At 40.7% G+C, this 15,884-nt stretch overlaps 1 protein-coding gene across 3 annotated transcripts in view; it reads right to left on the bottom strand.

The window, feature by feature from the left end:
* Nucleotides 1-8,488: 8,488 nt before the first annotated feature.
* The window catches only part of usp32 (ubiquitin specific peptidase 32), a 60,449-nt gene continuing 53,053 nt past the window's right edge, over nt 8,489-15,884 (bottom strand). For all 3 annotated transcript variants that reach the window (XM_059330714.1, XM_059330715.1, XM_059330716.1), the window contains exons 29-34: nt 15,432-15,552; nt 15,079-15,270; nt 14,750-14,975; nt 13,646-14,094; nt 13,460-13,552; nt 8,489-12,459 (exon numbers count right to left, since the gene is read on the bottom strand). In XM_059330714.1, coding sequence (XP_059186697.1) covers nt 12,286-12,459; nt 13,460-13,552; nt 13,646-14,094; nt 14,750-14,975; nt 15,079-15,270; nt 15,432-15,552 — 1,255 coding nt within the window. In that variant the 3' untranslated portion in view covers nt 8,489-12,285. The remainder of the gene's footprint in view (nt 12,460-13,459; nt 13,553-13,645; nt 14,095-14,749; nt 14,976-15,078; nt 15,271-15,431; nt 15,553-15,884) is intronic.

Genomic DNA, 15,884 nt, shown 5'->3' on the forward strand with positions numbered 1-15,884 from the left:
AACATCAATCAGTGTGCTTTAGTCTGTTAATCAATCATAGTGTAAGTGAAGGGCATGACAAAGTTTTATTTTTTTCAAACCTTGGAAATCTGCCCTAACAGACTTAGATTCCCACAGCCCTTTGAGTGCTCTGAGTGCGAGATGTGAAAAAATGAAACTTTGTCATAGAGCTAAACCAAATACATCACCAGAAAGGTCTTGGCCTGGAGAGTAACATATATCAATTTCAAGGTTCTATAATATTCTTGCTTTGAGATATTGACCTTTGAACCTTAACCCTGGGGCATATTTAAATGATTATAACTAAGAGACAAAAAGGGTTACAGACATGAGACCTACTGTTATAGAAAGGTGTTGACATGGACTATAATGTGAGCATAGTTACTAAGGGGTGGGAGTGGGGGGGGGGGGGGGGCTTTAGGATATGCTGAAAAAATAAAAAATCCCCCATTGAACAAGACAATATTTAAATTCTGATGCCAAAAATGTGATCGACATCCCCTCAAACCCCTGGAAAGCCACTAATTAAGTATTGCCAACTTCCAATTTGAGGGGAAACCCTGTTTTATTAAAAAAACTACAACTCCCTAGACCTCTCTTTGGTACTTATGTCGACATTAGAAAAAACATTTTGTAGTTCTTCCGTATTAGGGTTGTGAAAACCTATTTCTACCCAATATATCGAATATCACACACTGTCTAATAAATAGTTATACTGTATGTATATTATCTATGCTAAAAAAAGACAACAATGTTTGTTTAATGAAGATATTTTAACTAAAACAGGAGAGCAGAGTCCGGGCCATTTACAGTGAAGCGCGATTCAATGAGATCGTACTATCCGGTAGGATCGGACCACATCCGGTAGGATCGCTCAGCACATACGGTAGATTACAAAATAAAACAGATTTCAAAATAAAACACAGCGGATCGTCTTTTTCTGGCGAGATCTTCGCCACAAAGTGATTATGTACATTCACTGAGTGAATATTAAGAAAATAAAACATATATTTCTCGCTAGAAATGTAATCAAAATCCATTTTTATGCAGAAACAAAGTCAAAATATATTTTTTTTTTCACTAAAAATGAGAGAAATGTCCGCCAGCGGAGTGCCGTAGCAACTGTTGTTGAGGATTGTGGGTAATGTAGGCCTTTCCACAATCCAAAACAAACGAATAAAAGTTTATTTCTCAGAATCGAAGGAGAAAAAAATTATACTGAGAGCCACAACATGAAGCTATTTTATTGTTGAATTATCAGTGAGACTTTGATGTGTTTGTGTTGAGAAATGTTGACGATCATTGGAGTGAATAGACGGCTGTAGCCTCTGCTCGAACTGTTGTCAGCGCCGCGAGCGGGTTTATATTGGAGTCAATTGAGAACCCAGAGCGTTTCACACAGACGTGGAAGGGTACCCTTTGCCTCAGTATGATACGTCTAGGGGTGTGACAAATCGTCGGTATATTACGCTTTGGGAATGAGAACGGGTTGATATTTTAGGAGACCGCAAAATGACCAATCAAAAGTCACCATTCACTGCGCGCTCTAGTTCACCGCTCTGACTTAGGCCTACTTCTTTCAAGCATGAAGGTTGGCTAACTAGACAAAATGTCTCTCTCCACCTTAAAAAAAAGAAAAGTTGACGTAGAGAACAGGCAGTTCAACCAGGAATGGGCAGAGAAATACGCGTTCATTTCTGTTGATGGGAATCCTGTGTGTTTAATCTGCAACGAGTGCCTCGCCGTGTGTAACGCTACTTTCATGCCGGGCTCTGCCGCTCGGAGGCAAAAGATATCGGGGCTAACATCTTGTTATGAGCAAAGACGCCGCATATTGTTCCGGGCCTGTACTGATCAAGAACGAGCAACGGCAGCATCATTACAAGTGGCGTGGATATTGGGAAAAAAGAAAAAGCCGTTTACAGACTCAAATTACTCAAGGAGTGTATGCTGGCATCCATTGATGAGGTGGTAACAGATGAGAAAACCCGAAAATGCGTTATTGATTCGATCAAGCAAATTCCAATATCTGACACGTCAAATATGAGGAGAGTCGAGTCCCTTGCATCGGACGTTTTTGAGACGCTTTTGGACAAGCTGAGGAAGGCTGAGGTAATGTCTTTGGCCGTGGATGAGTCGACAGATAACAGTGATGTTGCGCAGCTGTGCCTCTATGTGCGATTTTTTGATGGAGAATGTTTTTGCGAGGATCTGCTTGGACTAATTCCCCTGGAGGGGCATACCACCGGTGAGATTTTATTCACCAAAATTGCTTCATTCTTTCAGGAGAACAACTTGGATCTGGCACGCGTCAACATGCTGGTGACGGACGGTGCGCCCTCGATGGTGGGCAGGGATCAGGGGCTCTCCGCGAGGATGGCAGCCGTAGCTCCACAGATGAGATCGCTACATTGCCTCATCCACCAAAGCCTTCTGTGTGCCAAACTCAGTGGTAAGGTAAAAGAGACCATGGACTCTGTCATGGCAATTATAAACTTTATCCGGTGCACCTCCAGTTTACAGCACCGTCTTTTCCGCAAGCTTTTGATTGACATGTCTGCTGAATACACAGATTTGCTCATTCACAATGACATTAGATGGCTTAGCAAAGGAAACGCATTGAAACGTTTTTGTGAACTAAAAGAGGAGATTCTGGTGTTTCTCCAGTCTTCAAAGCTGAAAAAAGCTGGCAAGTTTCTGTCTCTGATGGGAAATTATGAGTTTAATGCCACTGTTTGCTTTTTGAGTGATATTTTCCGTCATTTGAACACACTCAACATGGAGTTGCAGGGCAGAGATAAAACAGTCTCAGAACTTGTGGAGAAACTTCATGCTTTTCAAAGAAAGCTCTCACTCTTCTCTGCTGATCTTTGTCCTGGGAAGATGCTCCACTTCCCCACTTTAAGGAAATCTGGCCTGCAAATTACAGAGGTGATGTCAGGCTTTATTGATTCACTGAAAAACAACTTTGCCACCAGGTTTGATGATTTCAGCATCTCCAGTGAAGTGATGAGATTTGTTAAGGACCCTTTCTGTGTGAATGTTGAGGCAGACTTTGCATCAAAAGGAAAGGAGCTTGTACCATCATTGGATGAGGGTTTTTGACAACTGGAACTCATTGACATTCAGTCATCAGATGACTTGCGACAGTCTTTGCAGCAGGCGGGTTTTGAACAATTCTGGACCCATGTAGTCATGCAAGAGAAATTTCCACACTCAAGGGGTCTTGCACTTTTTCTTCTGACAATGTTTGGCTCAACATACACTTGTGAGTCGTCATTCTCACACATGAATGCCATTAAAACTCACAATCGCATATCCCTCACTGACCAGCACCTGCAACACTGCTTGCGCATTGCTCTGACAACATATACACCTGACTTCACTGCTATTGCTAAGTCAAAAAAATGCCATTTCTCTCATTAGATGGCAAATGTTGGCAAACTACATGCAAGGTAACAGGCATGATAGTCAAGCGAGTAATGAGGTTTGATTTTTGAACAGTATGATTCAATTAACATGTTATTCACCTCATAATATTTACTTTTAAGCTTTTCTTGATATGGTATGGCTCAACTGAACTGCATATTGAGGTGTCTGATGCATTTTCAATATAGGCAGATAAGAAAAATGTGAGACTGTTTTTTTTCCTCATGTTAGCAGGGTTAAAATGGGTGAGGTGATTATTGTTGAAAGCAGTTTGAAATGTTTTGAAAGTGCCATGCAACATAAAATGTTGTTATAAGATGTTATTAGAAGCACACTATGCAGTTTTGTTTTGTATTTGTTGGTGCACTTTGAATTGAAGTCGTTAATTAATGAAATTGGAATTAAATACATAAATGTGTTATTATATTCTCCGGCCCCTTATTTTGCCTCAAATTCATGAACTGGCCCCCATTCCAAATTAATTGAATAGCCCTGCTTTATAGCATGAGAAGATCAGGATGTTTTCTTTGCATGCTACATGTCAAACTTTTAAACTTGATTTTTCCCTAGTGTTTGAAGTGGATTTTTAGTTTCTGGTGGTTGAGAGCAGAGAAAGTGTTTGTTCCTGCATGTTAGCTGATGTTTTCATTGTTTAAAGGACTTTTATTGTGACGTGTCGGAGCATGTTTCCTCTATGTGGTTTCTTGGAAAAGAAAAGGCTGTATGAATGTATGCGAGCCTCTTTGTGTCTCATAAATACAGGAAATCAAGTAAAAGAATGTAAAGATATTTAAATAACACTTGTGATATAAAGAATAGTATGTAAACTGTATACTTTTTTTTAAAAAAGAATGTCTTCTTGGACAGCTTGCAGCCATGTTGGAAGAATTTCACATTTGATATTTTAACTCTTTGGTAACTCGAACTGCACGAGTTAAAGGGATGAGTTTCTTAAGGGCATTTTATCATAAGTTACAAATTTCTTCAAAATAGTTTTGGTAACTTTACGGCAGAGATTTAAAAACTTGTCTTTTGTCAAGTTTAAAATGTGTAGAAAACTCTTAAGTAATAGCTGAAGATGTTTTTTCTCCCAAACTCCAAACGGAATTCTGGTATGTTTTCACCTGGACTCAGCACCATCCTTTGGTTTGTAACAGCCTAACCCTAACCCTAACCCTAACCCAATGAGAACAATTTGTTTAATGTATCTGTCAGAATAAATGGAGATCCCCTCCAAAAAGATATCTGGTCTAAGCCTCGTCAAATCACACAACGCAGAGTAGCCTTCACCGGATACATAAATACATTTTTGATTCATATTCAACTATGTTTATTTTTATGCATCCAAAAGGGGAAAAAAAAGTATTTCACCATGTCAGCTCTTGGTGGGTGTGAACGGCTGCTGTTATTTACCTGTATTGCTTTTAGACCAGAGCTGGTGCCCAAAGAACCCAAAGAACCGGCTCCAACCCAAAAAGAAGGGTTTTGAAGCAGCATGAATTCTCTTTGACCAAAAATGCTCAATAGAGTTCATGATGCTTCAAAACCCTAACCCTAACCCTAACCCTAGGAAACAAAAAAGATTTTTATCTGCCTGATCCCCTGCACCCGTGCCCCCCGTAGCACTCTCCAAGAGTGCTGCGTTTTAACCCAAACCCAAACCCAAACCCATATTTTGCCGCCATGCCACGCCCGCATATTGTGAAGGTCAGTAAAGGTGTTGATAAGTTGTGTTCCCCAAAGCCTTGTAATGGTACCGACCAAGTTTGAAGTCAATGGGATTAAATCTGTTGGAGAAGTTATGTAAAGTATGCAATGTGGTCATTTTGTGAAAGGGGGCGTGGATAAACATAAGGGGCGGGGCTTTATGAAAAAATTGTTATGTAGAAGTGTTAAGGGCTGTACTCTGATGACGCATGAGAAGTTTGGAGCAGGTGGGACAAAGAATGGAGAAGTTATAACGATATCGTGTTTCATGGCGAGATGCCATATTTTGGGGCCCTGCCACGCCCACATAGTGTGACTGTCAGTAAAGATTTGAATAACTTTTGATCCCAAAGGCCTTGTGATGGTACTGACCAACTTTGAAGTCTATCAGGTTAAATCTGTAGGAGGAGTTCATTAAAATATGAAATGTGGTCATTTAATGAAAGGGGCGTGGATATAGCATAAGGGGCGGGGCTTTATGAAATATTATGATTTAGAAGTGTTAAGGGCTGGACTCTGATGAAGCATGACAAGTTTGGAGCAGATCGGACAAAGAATGGAGAAGTTATAACGATCTCGTGTTTTATGGCGAGATGCCATATTTTGGCGCCATGCCACGCCCACATAGTGTGACTGTCGTTAAAGATTTGAATAACTTTTGATCCCAAAGGCCTTGTGATGGTACTGACCAACTTTGAAGTCAATCAGGTTAAATCTGTAGGAGGAGTTCATTAAAATATGAAATGTTGTCATTTAATGAAAGTGGGCGTGAATAAAGCATAAGGGGTGGGGCTTTATGAAATATTATGATTTAGAAGTGTTAAGGGCTGGACTCTGATGAAGCATGACAAGTTTGGAGCAGATCGGACAAAGAATGGAGAAGTTATAACAATCTCGTGTTTCATGGCGAGATGCCATATTTTGGCGCCATGCCACGCCCACATAGGGTGACTGTCGGTAAAGATTTGAATAGCTTTAGATCCCAAAGGCCTTGTGATGGTACTGACCAACTTTGAAGTCAATCAGGTTAAATCTGTAGGAGGAGTTCATTAAGATATGAAATGTGGTCATTTAATGAAAGGGGGCGTGGATATAGCATAAGGGGCGGGGCTTTATAAAATATTATAATTTAGAAGTGTTAAGAGCTGGACTCTGATGAAGCATGACAAGTTTGGAGCAGATCGGACAAAGAATGGAGAAGTTATAACGATCTCGTGTTTTATGGCGAGACGCCATATTTTGCCGCCATGCCACGCCCACATAGTGTGACTTGGTAATGATTTGAATAACTTTTGATCCCTAACCCTAATCCTAATTAGGGTTAGGGCTAGGGTTAGGGTTAGGGTTAGGGTTAGGGCTAACCCTAATTAGGGTTAGGGTTAGGGCTAACCCTTACCCTAGCCCTAACCCTAATTAGGGTTAGCCCTAACCCTAACCCTAACCCTAACCCTGGTTAGGGTTAGGGTTAGGGTTAGGGTTAGATTCCGACAGATTTCACCCCATGGACTTCAAACTTGGTCAATATCACAAGGGCTTTGTACTTTGGGATCAAAAGTTATTGAAAGCTTTACCGACTGTCACACTATGTGTGGGCGTGGCATGGCGGCAAAATATGGCGTCTCGCCATAAAACACGAGATCGTTATAACTTCTCCATTCTTTGTCCGATCTGCTCCAAACTTCTCATGCTTCATCAGAGTCCAGCCCTTAACACTTCTAAATTATAATATTTCATAAAGCCCCGCCCCTTATGCTATATCCACGCCCCCTTTCATTAAATGGCCACATTTCATATTTTAATGAACTCCTCCTACAGATTTAACCTGATTGACTTCAAAGTTGGTCAGTACCATCACAAGGCCTTTGGTATCAAAAGTTATTCAAATCTTTACCGACAGTCACACTATGTGGGCGTGGCATGGCGCCAAAATATGGCGTCTCGCCATAAAACACAAGATCGTTATAACTTCTCCATTCTTTGTCCGATCTGCTCCAAACTTCTCATGCTTCATCAGAGTCCAGCCCTTAACACTTCTAAATCATAATATTTCATAAAGCCCCACCTCTTATGCTTTATCCACGCCCACTTTCATTAAATGACAACATTTCATATTTTAATGAACTCCTCCTACAGATTTAACCTGATTGACTTCAAAGTTGGTCAGTACCATCACAAGGCCTTTGGGATCAAAAGTTATTCAAATCTTTACCGACAGTCACACTATGTGGGCGTGGCATGGCGCCAAAATATGGCGTCTCGCCATAAAACATGAGATCGTTATAACTTCTCCATTCTTTGTCCGATCTGCTCCAGACTTCTCATGCTTCATCAGAGTCCAGCCCTCAACACTTCTAAATCATAATATTTCATAAATCCCCGCCCCTTATGCTATATCCACGCCCCCTTTCATTAAATGACAACATTTCATATTTTAATGAACTCCTCCTACAGATTTAACCTGATTGACTTCAAAGTTGGTCAGTACCATCACAAGGCCTTTTGGATCAAAAGTTATCAAAAGCTTTACTGACCGTCACACTATGTGGGCTTGGCATGGTGGCAAATTATGCCGTCTCGCCACAACACACGAGACCGTATAACTTGACCATACATTGTCCAATCTGTCCCAAATTTCTCATACGTGATGAGGGTCCAGCCCTTAACACACCCACATACCAATATTGACACTCAGTCAGAGCACCCCCCGCTGGTAACAGGTCGTCACATGTTTTATACTTAGCCCTAGCAGTAGGCTTCACGTAGAGACACAAAAATTTGGTACACACATGAATCATGTGAAGACGCACCAAAAAGCCTCTTGGACCCATACCTCAAACCCAACTGGAAGTCTGCCATCTTGGTTTTAATAACGCACAATTCATCGTTTTTTCCCATTTCCACCTCGCATACTTTAACGAACTCCTCCGACAGATTTCACCCCATGGACTTCAAACTTCGTCAATATCACAAGGGCTTTGTACTTTGGGATCAAAAGTTATTGAAAGCTTTACCGACTGTCACACGATGTGGGCGTGGCATGGCAGCAAAATGTGGCGTCTTGCCACAAAACTACACATCCTTATAACTTTTACATACTTTGTCCCATCTGGTCCAAACTTCTCATGCTTCATCTATTTTAAAAATAGTGAAATTATGGGATGTCCAAAAAATGACCCCTCGAAAAATGTCATACTATAAAAAAATGGTGTGTATGTGAGAGGTAGTTTTGTGAATGTTAGAGGTAAAATTGTGTATGTGAGTGGGAAGAAGGAATTATGTCCTGTATGGTCCCTCATACATATGCACACCTACACGAACACACAGACAATTGATAATTCAAAATTAGTCACACTTGTTCTTTCCTCTGCAGAATTTAATTTGTTGCTTGGGTATTTTTGTTACAGATCAACGGTATCACTCCATATACAACTACAAGTACAGTATTTTGTACAGTTCATATTCAAATACATAGTTTTCATTGGCTTATTTACAAAACACAATTTTTTTATGTACATGTTTTCATGTCAGTGCAACATCACTTTCTTTCAACAAACACCTTACAAAAAAGTTCTTTAAATTAACATGTCTGGTTCAGATCCAACAGAAACAAACTTAAATAAAAGAGGCTACAGAGACACTGACAGACAGCTCAGTAGTAGATTGCACTGCCTGCCGGGTGTGGGATATGATGGGCGGGGCCTCTGGAGCTGGGCAGGGGCTTAAGATATTATTTCTGTGGTTCACAAGATCGGTGTTTGCCCAGTTTCAGTGTCAAAGTTCAGTTCTTTCGGGCAGAAAATCTTTGTTCCTGAATAACAAAAAAAATGTGCTGAAATTAACTTTAAATTGTGTTTTTTTTTCTAATACAGTTTAAGCTACAGGTGTGGTAAGCTTAGCATCACACAAGTAGTCATTTAAGCAAACATTCACAGCCACAAAAAAAGAAAAAGTTGACAGCTATTGCACCTTTAAATGAAGCAAACGTTACAAACTGGTTTCTCAAGAGACTAATCCTAAGGAGAAATTGTGATGATATTTTTAAACACTGACACAAACTGGACATCGTCTATAGCTCGGTGCAAAGGCAGGAGGGTGGAGGACAAAAAAGAGCTGAGCAAGCAAACATAAATAGCACTCATCTGTACATTTCCATTTGTTCAACAAACGTACTCTGCAAAGGAATATAAAGTTTCATTCAGTGACAGATCTCTCTCCAGATACATCCACAATAAACACCTTCTACTCATAAATACAGCAGCTCAAAAAGGGGTCGAACACAGAGATTCAACTCCTGTGATCTAGAAGACAAAGTGGGGAATTGCTGACCGTCTGTCTGTTCACAGTGATTAGACTGAGCCCCAAGCAAGAGGAGCTCCACACATGCTGCTACACACCAGACACAAAGCTCTGTCACTGGTCTCCACACAGCAAAACACATGGGGTTTGTTCATTTCAAAACTAACCTGAACCATCACATCAAGTGGCCAAACCTTCTGATAAAAGGAGGGAACAGAAATTGACATGATACAGATATTTGTCGACTCAGCACACAGAAGAAAATGATAATCTAAATGTTACAGTCCAGACACATACTGCAGCTCTCAACGGATTCAACAGGCTGTGGTTATTTTGAAGAATATATGAACTGAAACCATCTGATATCAATGGATTTATGGGAACAAATGTTTTGGTAACAGTAATGTACAGGTATGGACTTTACCAATATAGTTTTTAATATATCTTAATTTCAAGAGGATTTTTTCCTTAAACCAACCCAAATTTAAATTAATTCTTAAAAGGTCATTCCAATATAGGAAACTTTATTCTCCATACATTTTTAAATGGATGCTTGATTGTGGATTGGAACATTTTGAGGAACAATTACATCAATTGGTTCAAAATAGAGACTTCACAGTTCAATATTAATTATTTACCCTATAGGGAATAACTGTGTCTAAGGGACCTGTTGGAGCCAAGGTAACCCAGGGCGACACATTGGCTGTGGGCATCTACCATTTGGGGTACAAATTTGGTTACAGTAAATTAATTAAACACATTTACTTAGAGATATGCACCATGTGAGTATACTATCAAGTAAAATACTAAAAGCACAAAACACCCTTAGACTCTAATGATGCAGGGCCATAAGACTAATAAAGGCTTTAAAGGTGCATATATAACGTAAAATATGCAATTTATGAAATTAGCTTTGGGACTGTGATCCCCAAGGGGATGCAGACACTTTGTCTGGTTGGTAATGTGGCATTGGGGCTTAAACTCCTGATGCACAGGTGTACTCCAGGACACTTTGTGGTTACAGAAGCAGCAAAGCACAAGAAACAGGCTTGAAACTTTCAACCAAAGAGGGCATTTAAACGATTTTAAACCCATTGTACACATCAAAGTGTTTATAGGTGTTGGGGAATAGCTCTGTGTAGCTGTGTTAAGGTTTGATAAGTGCTGTCACATGATGTCACTTGAGTTAGAGTCAGTTGGGGCTTAAGACTACAAGTTTAAAAAATGAAATCTATCTGAAGGTATGGAGTTAGAAGGAAAGGAACTGTCTAGACCTCTTCATTACAAGCATAAACACACCCGAATGTCTGACTGAAATGTCAACAGTCCAGTTGCATTGTGGATAATGTAGGCGCCGGGTATTGACAAGAAAGATGAATATGTAAAAAAATTAAAAAGATGATACCGGTATCTCAAAAAGGTCTGCAATCAGTTTTGATCCCTTTTTTCTTTCTACTGGCCTTCTTAGATCTGACACTGGTATATTAGTGCAATGCTAAACCGGCGGAGTATTCTTTTAAGTTAAATATGATATCATTTTGTAACCAAAATACAGTGAGATCGCCCAATGTCCCAACTTTCTCTGGTTTCTTATCGGGGAGTCTGACACCTCTGATAAATATCCTTTCCTATCCAAACCTGAAGTGCCTCCTGAAGCCTGCCTTTAAGAAAGAAAATCAAAACAATAAAATGTTTCCTTTATAAAACAACGCATTTGCAGAATCCATAAAAGTATCAAACATATACTGTATATTATTCTCTAAGTGTATCCTTTTGAAATCATGGCACCTGTCCTAAACAAACCGAGACTGATACTCAAGCTCTTTGAGTTTCAACAAAGTTATGGGTACACAGAGGTCAACATTGCACAAATCACTACTGACATTTGGCAGCTATAGAATCAAACACAGTTTTGGCAAAAAATGCCGGATTTTATGTGTCCTAGGAGGGGAAGAGACCTTTTTTTTAAGGGCGGGGGTCCTGAAATGTGTGTACCATGACTCCTACACCGAAGGAAGCATTTATTTAATATTATTATTATTATTATTATTATTAATACTGTCACAGACTATTAGTGTAAAGTTGGCCGACAGCCTGTGGGAAGCGATGAGGTAGCATGTGACTTATGACACTAATCGCTAAAAAAACCTTTGGAGAACCATTTTTTTGTTTGTCACAGTATCCAATATTCTAAATACCAAATGTCAATATCATGTTGATGTGTGGCATACAATATGACATTTTTTACTCTTGGGCCCCTTTACACTTGGCATTTAAAACTCAACCTTTTTCTAATCATTGGCTTTTTTGCAGTTACACCTGGACTTCTTCATCCTGTGGCCTCATTGTTTTTCCTTCTCCGGGTCAGATATCCAGGCACGGATCACACGAGAACTCCAGGCGTAGATTTTTTGTTTTCGTTCGGGCATCACAAGTGATAAATGCACAATTACAAAGCAACATCACTTCATGACTTGGCCATACCGGCATACATTCAGAGATGCGATAGTATGCAAGTATATGTTACATGTGTGTTATGGCGAGGGTTGTTCACGAGGGGGAGGAGGAGGAAGGGGCGGGTTGTTTCCTCGGGCTCAGCAAAGTGCACCAGTTTAGTGCTTTTACCAGGGCTTTATGTTGTCTCTTCAAACCTTTGCACTAAAATATATTTGCGTTCAAGTGTAGAAAGTGCTGCGATGCATCCCTAAAGACAGAGACCACGATCAGACTCTAGTCGTTAGCAGTTTGTGAGAAAGTCTTCAGAAGGATCTGAACGTCTGGTGCTTCCTGCTCAGAGCAGCAGGGGGGAGCAGAGAGCAGTTGTAGTGCTGGCTGACGGAAGACGAGGTGCGATCACTGGAGGACACAGTATTTCTTGTAATCGGACTCAAAGTCTTCATCCATGCTACTGGTGTCGGCCATCTTCTTGCCATCTATCTTTGGCAGGAACTGGGAGTAGTCGACTCCCTGCTGCTCATAGAAAAGGATGTAGGCCGAATCCGTGTCAATCTCCTCCGAGTGCACTTCCTGAGGAGGAAAGAGTGATGTACGCGTCAATTAACCTGTTGTGTGTGTCACAAGTCAGACTTAAAGGCTAATACATACCCAAATGATGTCATTTTGTTCTTGCAGCCCTGGAGAAAGAACAAATTTCTCCCTTCTTGACACATCATCTGGGCAGAACTTTGTTCTTGTGTCTAAGAACTATCGTGTGATTGGTCAGAAATCTGAATTAGAATGAGACGTGTGCTGCAGTGGGAGGGCCCTGTGAAGACTTCCCTGGAGTTCTGCAGTGAAGTATGACATGTTCTGGCCAGAAAGAACGTTTTTCTTGTTCTTGCCACCTCAAGAACAAGAAAAAATGTCTCTGTTCTTATGGAGTATGTAAAGGGCTTAAGATGTGAGGTTGCATCCACTACTAGCTGCTGCACACTGTATAGAATGGCTTTTATTATCAGTATAGCAGTTTACAATAATAATGGTGGCAGGGCTTTAACAGGCAATTACTTTGATTCAATGTGATTAGAAAATACAAAAGGTGATTCTTTTTATACTCACTGTGGATAGATGTAATACTAGAGGTGCATCTCAAAACATTAGAATATGATGGAAAAGTCCATTTCCAGTAGTTCAAGTCAAACAGCCCCAACCAAGTACTAAGTCATAAAGATGGACATACTTTTCAGAGGCCAACATTTCCATATTAAACATACTTTTTAAAATTGGTCTTTTGTAATATTCAAAATTTTTGAGACACTGAATTTTAGGTCTTCATTAAATGTAAGCCATACTCATTATAATTAGAAGAAATTAGATAAATTAAGACATGAAATGTTTCATTCTGTGTGTAATGGATCTATATAATGTGTGATTTCCACTTTTTGAATTGAATTACTGACATAAATAAACTTTCTATGATATTCTAATTTATTGAGATGCACTTGTATATGTTTGACCAGTTATCTATGGCTATTTTCAAAATACGAATATGATGAAAGGGATGCTAATTAATGCCTCAGTGTCTTACCTTACAGCTGCTGTCGTTGTAACAGTACCATTTCTCATTGGGGTTTTTGGCATACGTCACATAGTGGCCTCCTCCCATGATTCCTGAATGGCACTGTCGAGACACAGCATGAAGATATTTAGACCCGTCTCAAAGCTTATTGACAAAGCTACATGTATGACACTGATGTTGATGTGTGGCACTTACTGATATTGCATAAAGGTTGTAGATGGCGTCCAGACACATGTTGTCTCTGTGCTGCAGCAGTGAGTTGTCAGGGTCCATGCTGCCCTCCGTGCTGCAGTCTGAGCTCAGCCCGTTGCTGTCACCGTTCACCAGGACCACATCACAGTTGCTACTGGACGCCTCAGTACCGTAGGAGGCCTCTGATGAGATTGTCTCTCCCGATCCAGGAAGGCCCGATGCTGCCGTGCTGCCCTCTGTGTCCGGCTGTGGCGTGCTATCCCCCGGCTCACCCTCAGCATTAGCAGCTCCATCCAGGTTCTCTTTGCTGTTAGAGAGGCGGTGTCTGCTACCCAGCTGGGGCAGACGTAGCCGGCCTGGTCTTCGGCCTCCGCTGCCAGTCTTCGGGCTGCCCGAGGGGCTGCTGGACCGGCTGAGAGAGGGCGCAGACTTTCTGCTGGAGGCAGGGGAGGCTGTCGGGAAACCACAGGGTTAAATACACTTCTCCTGCACCTGCAATTGGGCCATTTGTCACTCTGCTTGTCTATTTTGTTTCAGGCTCTTAATCATAAAACACATGGCAAAAAGTGCAAGTGTCTCAAAACTGTGAGTGGTTTCAGTGCATTATTGTTTCTGCATTAAATAAATATAATTTAGAATAAAACACACACTTAGAGGTTCAGCTGGCAAATTCAATAATATTTGGCAACCTTTTCTGAGATATTTGGAAGAGAAATATGAGCTGCATGACTCAAGTTAGGACAACCACAGATTTCATTGTGCTTAGATGACAACCCGCTTAAATACTATTCAGTATGTACTGTACTTCTCTAATGTTTTTTGCTTGTTTTTTTTCTTTTGTTTTCTGTAAAATTTTCTCCTTTTTATGTTTATGTGTATAAACACAAACAGATATGTCCTCTTTTACAACATACTTAACTTATATTGTCTTAAATTTATTCATCTATTTATCATTATTATTATTTATCTATCTATATATTTATTTATTTTTACTTTTTGGGGTGGGGATTCTGTTCGGAGTGTTCCTGTATGCCTGTGTTCTATTGTGAAAAAAACTTAATAAACAAAGTTTTAAGACAAAAAAATTAAATAAATATCATTTAGTACCTTTGGGGAGGTTGCAGAAGCCAGCAGGGGCAGAGATGGAGGACAAGTTGTCTTCTCCGATCCTCAGCAGATCCTCGCTCTGACTGCGTGAGTGAAGGCAGTGCTGCTCCAGGTCTCTGGGAGCCAGGAAGGCGCTAGGGTCAAAATTCTCTCTCGGGAACTTGACAATCTTCTGGGATTTAATCCAACGACCATTTACAAACTGGAAGCGCTTCAGGTGGACAATCTGAAGAGAAGAGAGCACATGTCACACACTCTGTGTTATACTCCTGAAAAGCACATTTAAAGTTCTACTGAGGGAACCTGGTGTGACAAAGTGTACCACTGACCAGCATCGGTGGCAGCCTCCAGAGGTCCAGCTTCTTTGTGGCCAGCCGGTGCGTCTTGCACTTGGAGCAGTAGTAGAGCTCGTCCTCACCCAGCTCCTCCTCGCTGGTGAAGGCCTTCAGACAGCTGTCTAAGCTGATGGGCTCAGCCTGCGCCCGACGGGACTGCTCCACGCTGCAGTGCTCCTCCACAATCTGTAGGGCGACCGTGATGGAGGAGATACTGAGTGATGCATTCACACTGTTCTGTCTGTCACAATATCTATACGGTCTGTTTTACAACCTGCAGATGAAAAGCATATACTCTGGAAAGGTGCAACATGGTGTCGGCATGTGAGTAAGCGTGTGTGTCTTACCCTCTCCTGGGAGGTCTGGTAGCGGAGGTGCAGGGCGGTGGGGTCCCAGTCCACAGCGATATAAGCGTTCCCCACAGAGGCTCTGTCCTCCGTACACTCTATTGTACATCCTCGACAGAACCTGGAAACAGACATACACCAGCATGGTTGCAGTAAATACATTATGAAACCCAGAAATTATTAACAATCCTAGTTTACAACCACAAAAAATTAATCACTGTCCACCTATTTTTTGGTCTTAGTTCATTTGTTTCCGAGGTCAAATTGATCATTTTGATCAAAAAAAGGATTTTTAGGTTTTATAAGTTTTTCTGTTCAAACATTTTCAGCTTATTACAACAATCAAATATTACATTTAATATTGATATATCTATATCTATATATATATAAACTACGCACAAAAAGTAAGGCAATTTGTGTTTGGTAGATTATTTTGTTATCGTAACAATGCTT

The sequence above is a fragment of the Centropristis striata genome, chromosome 4 (genome assembly GCF_030273125.1).
Source record: "Centropristis striata isolate RG_2023a ecotype Rhode Island chromosome 4, C.striata_1.0, whole genome shotgun sequence".
Taxonomy (NCBI): domain Eukaryota; kingdom Metazoa; phylum Chordata; class Actinopteri; order Perciformes; family Serranidae; genus Centropristis; species Centropristis striata.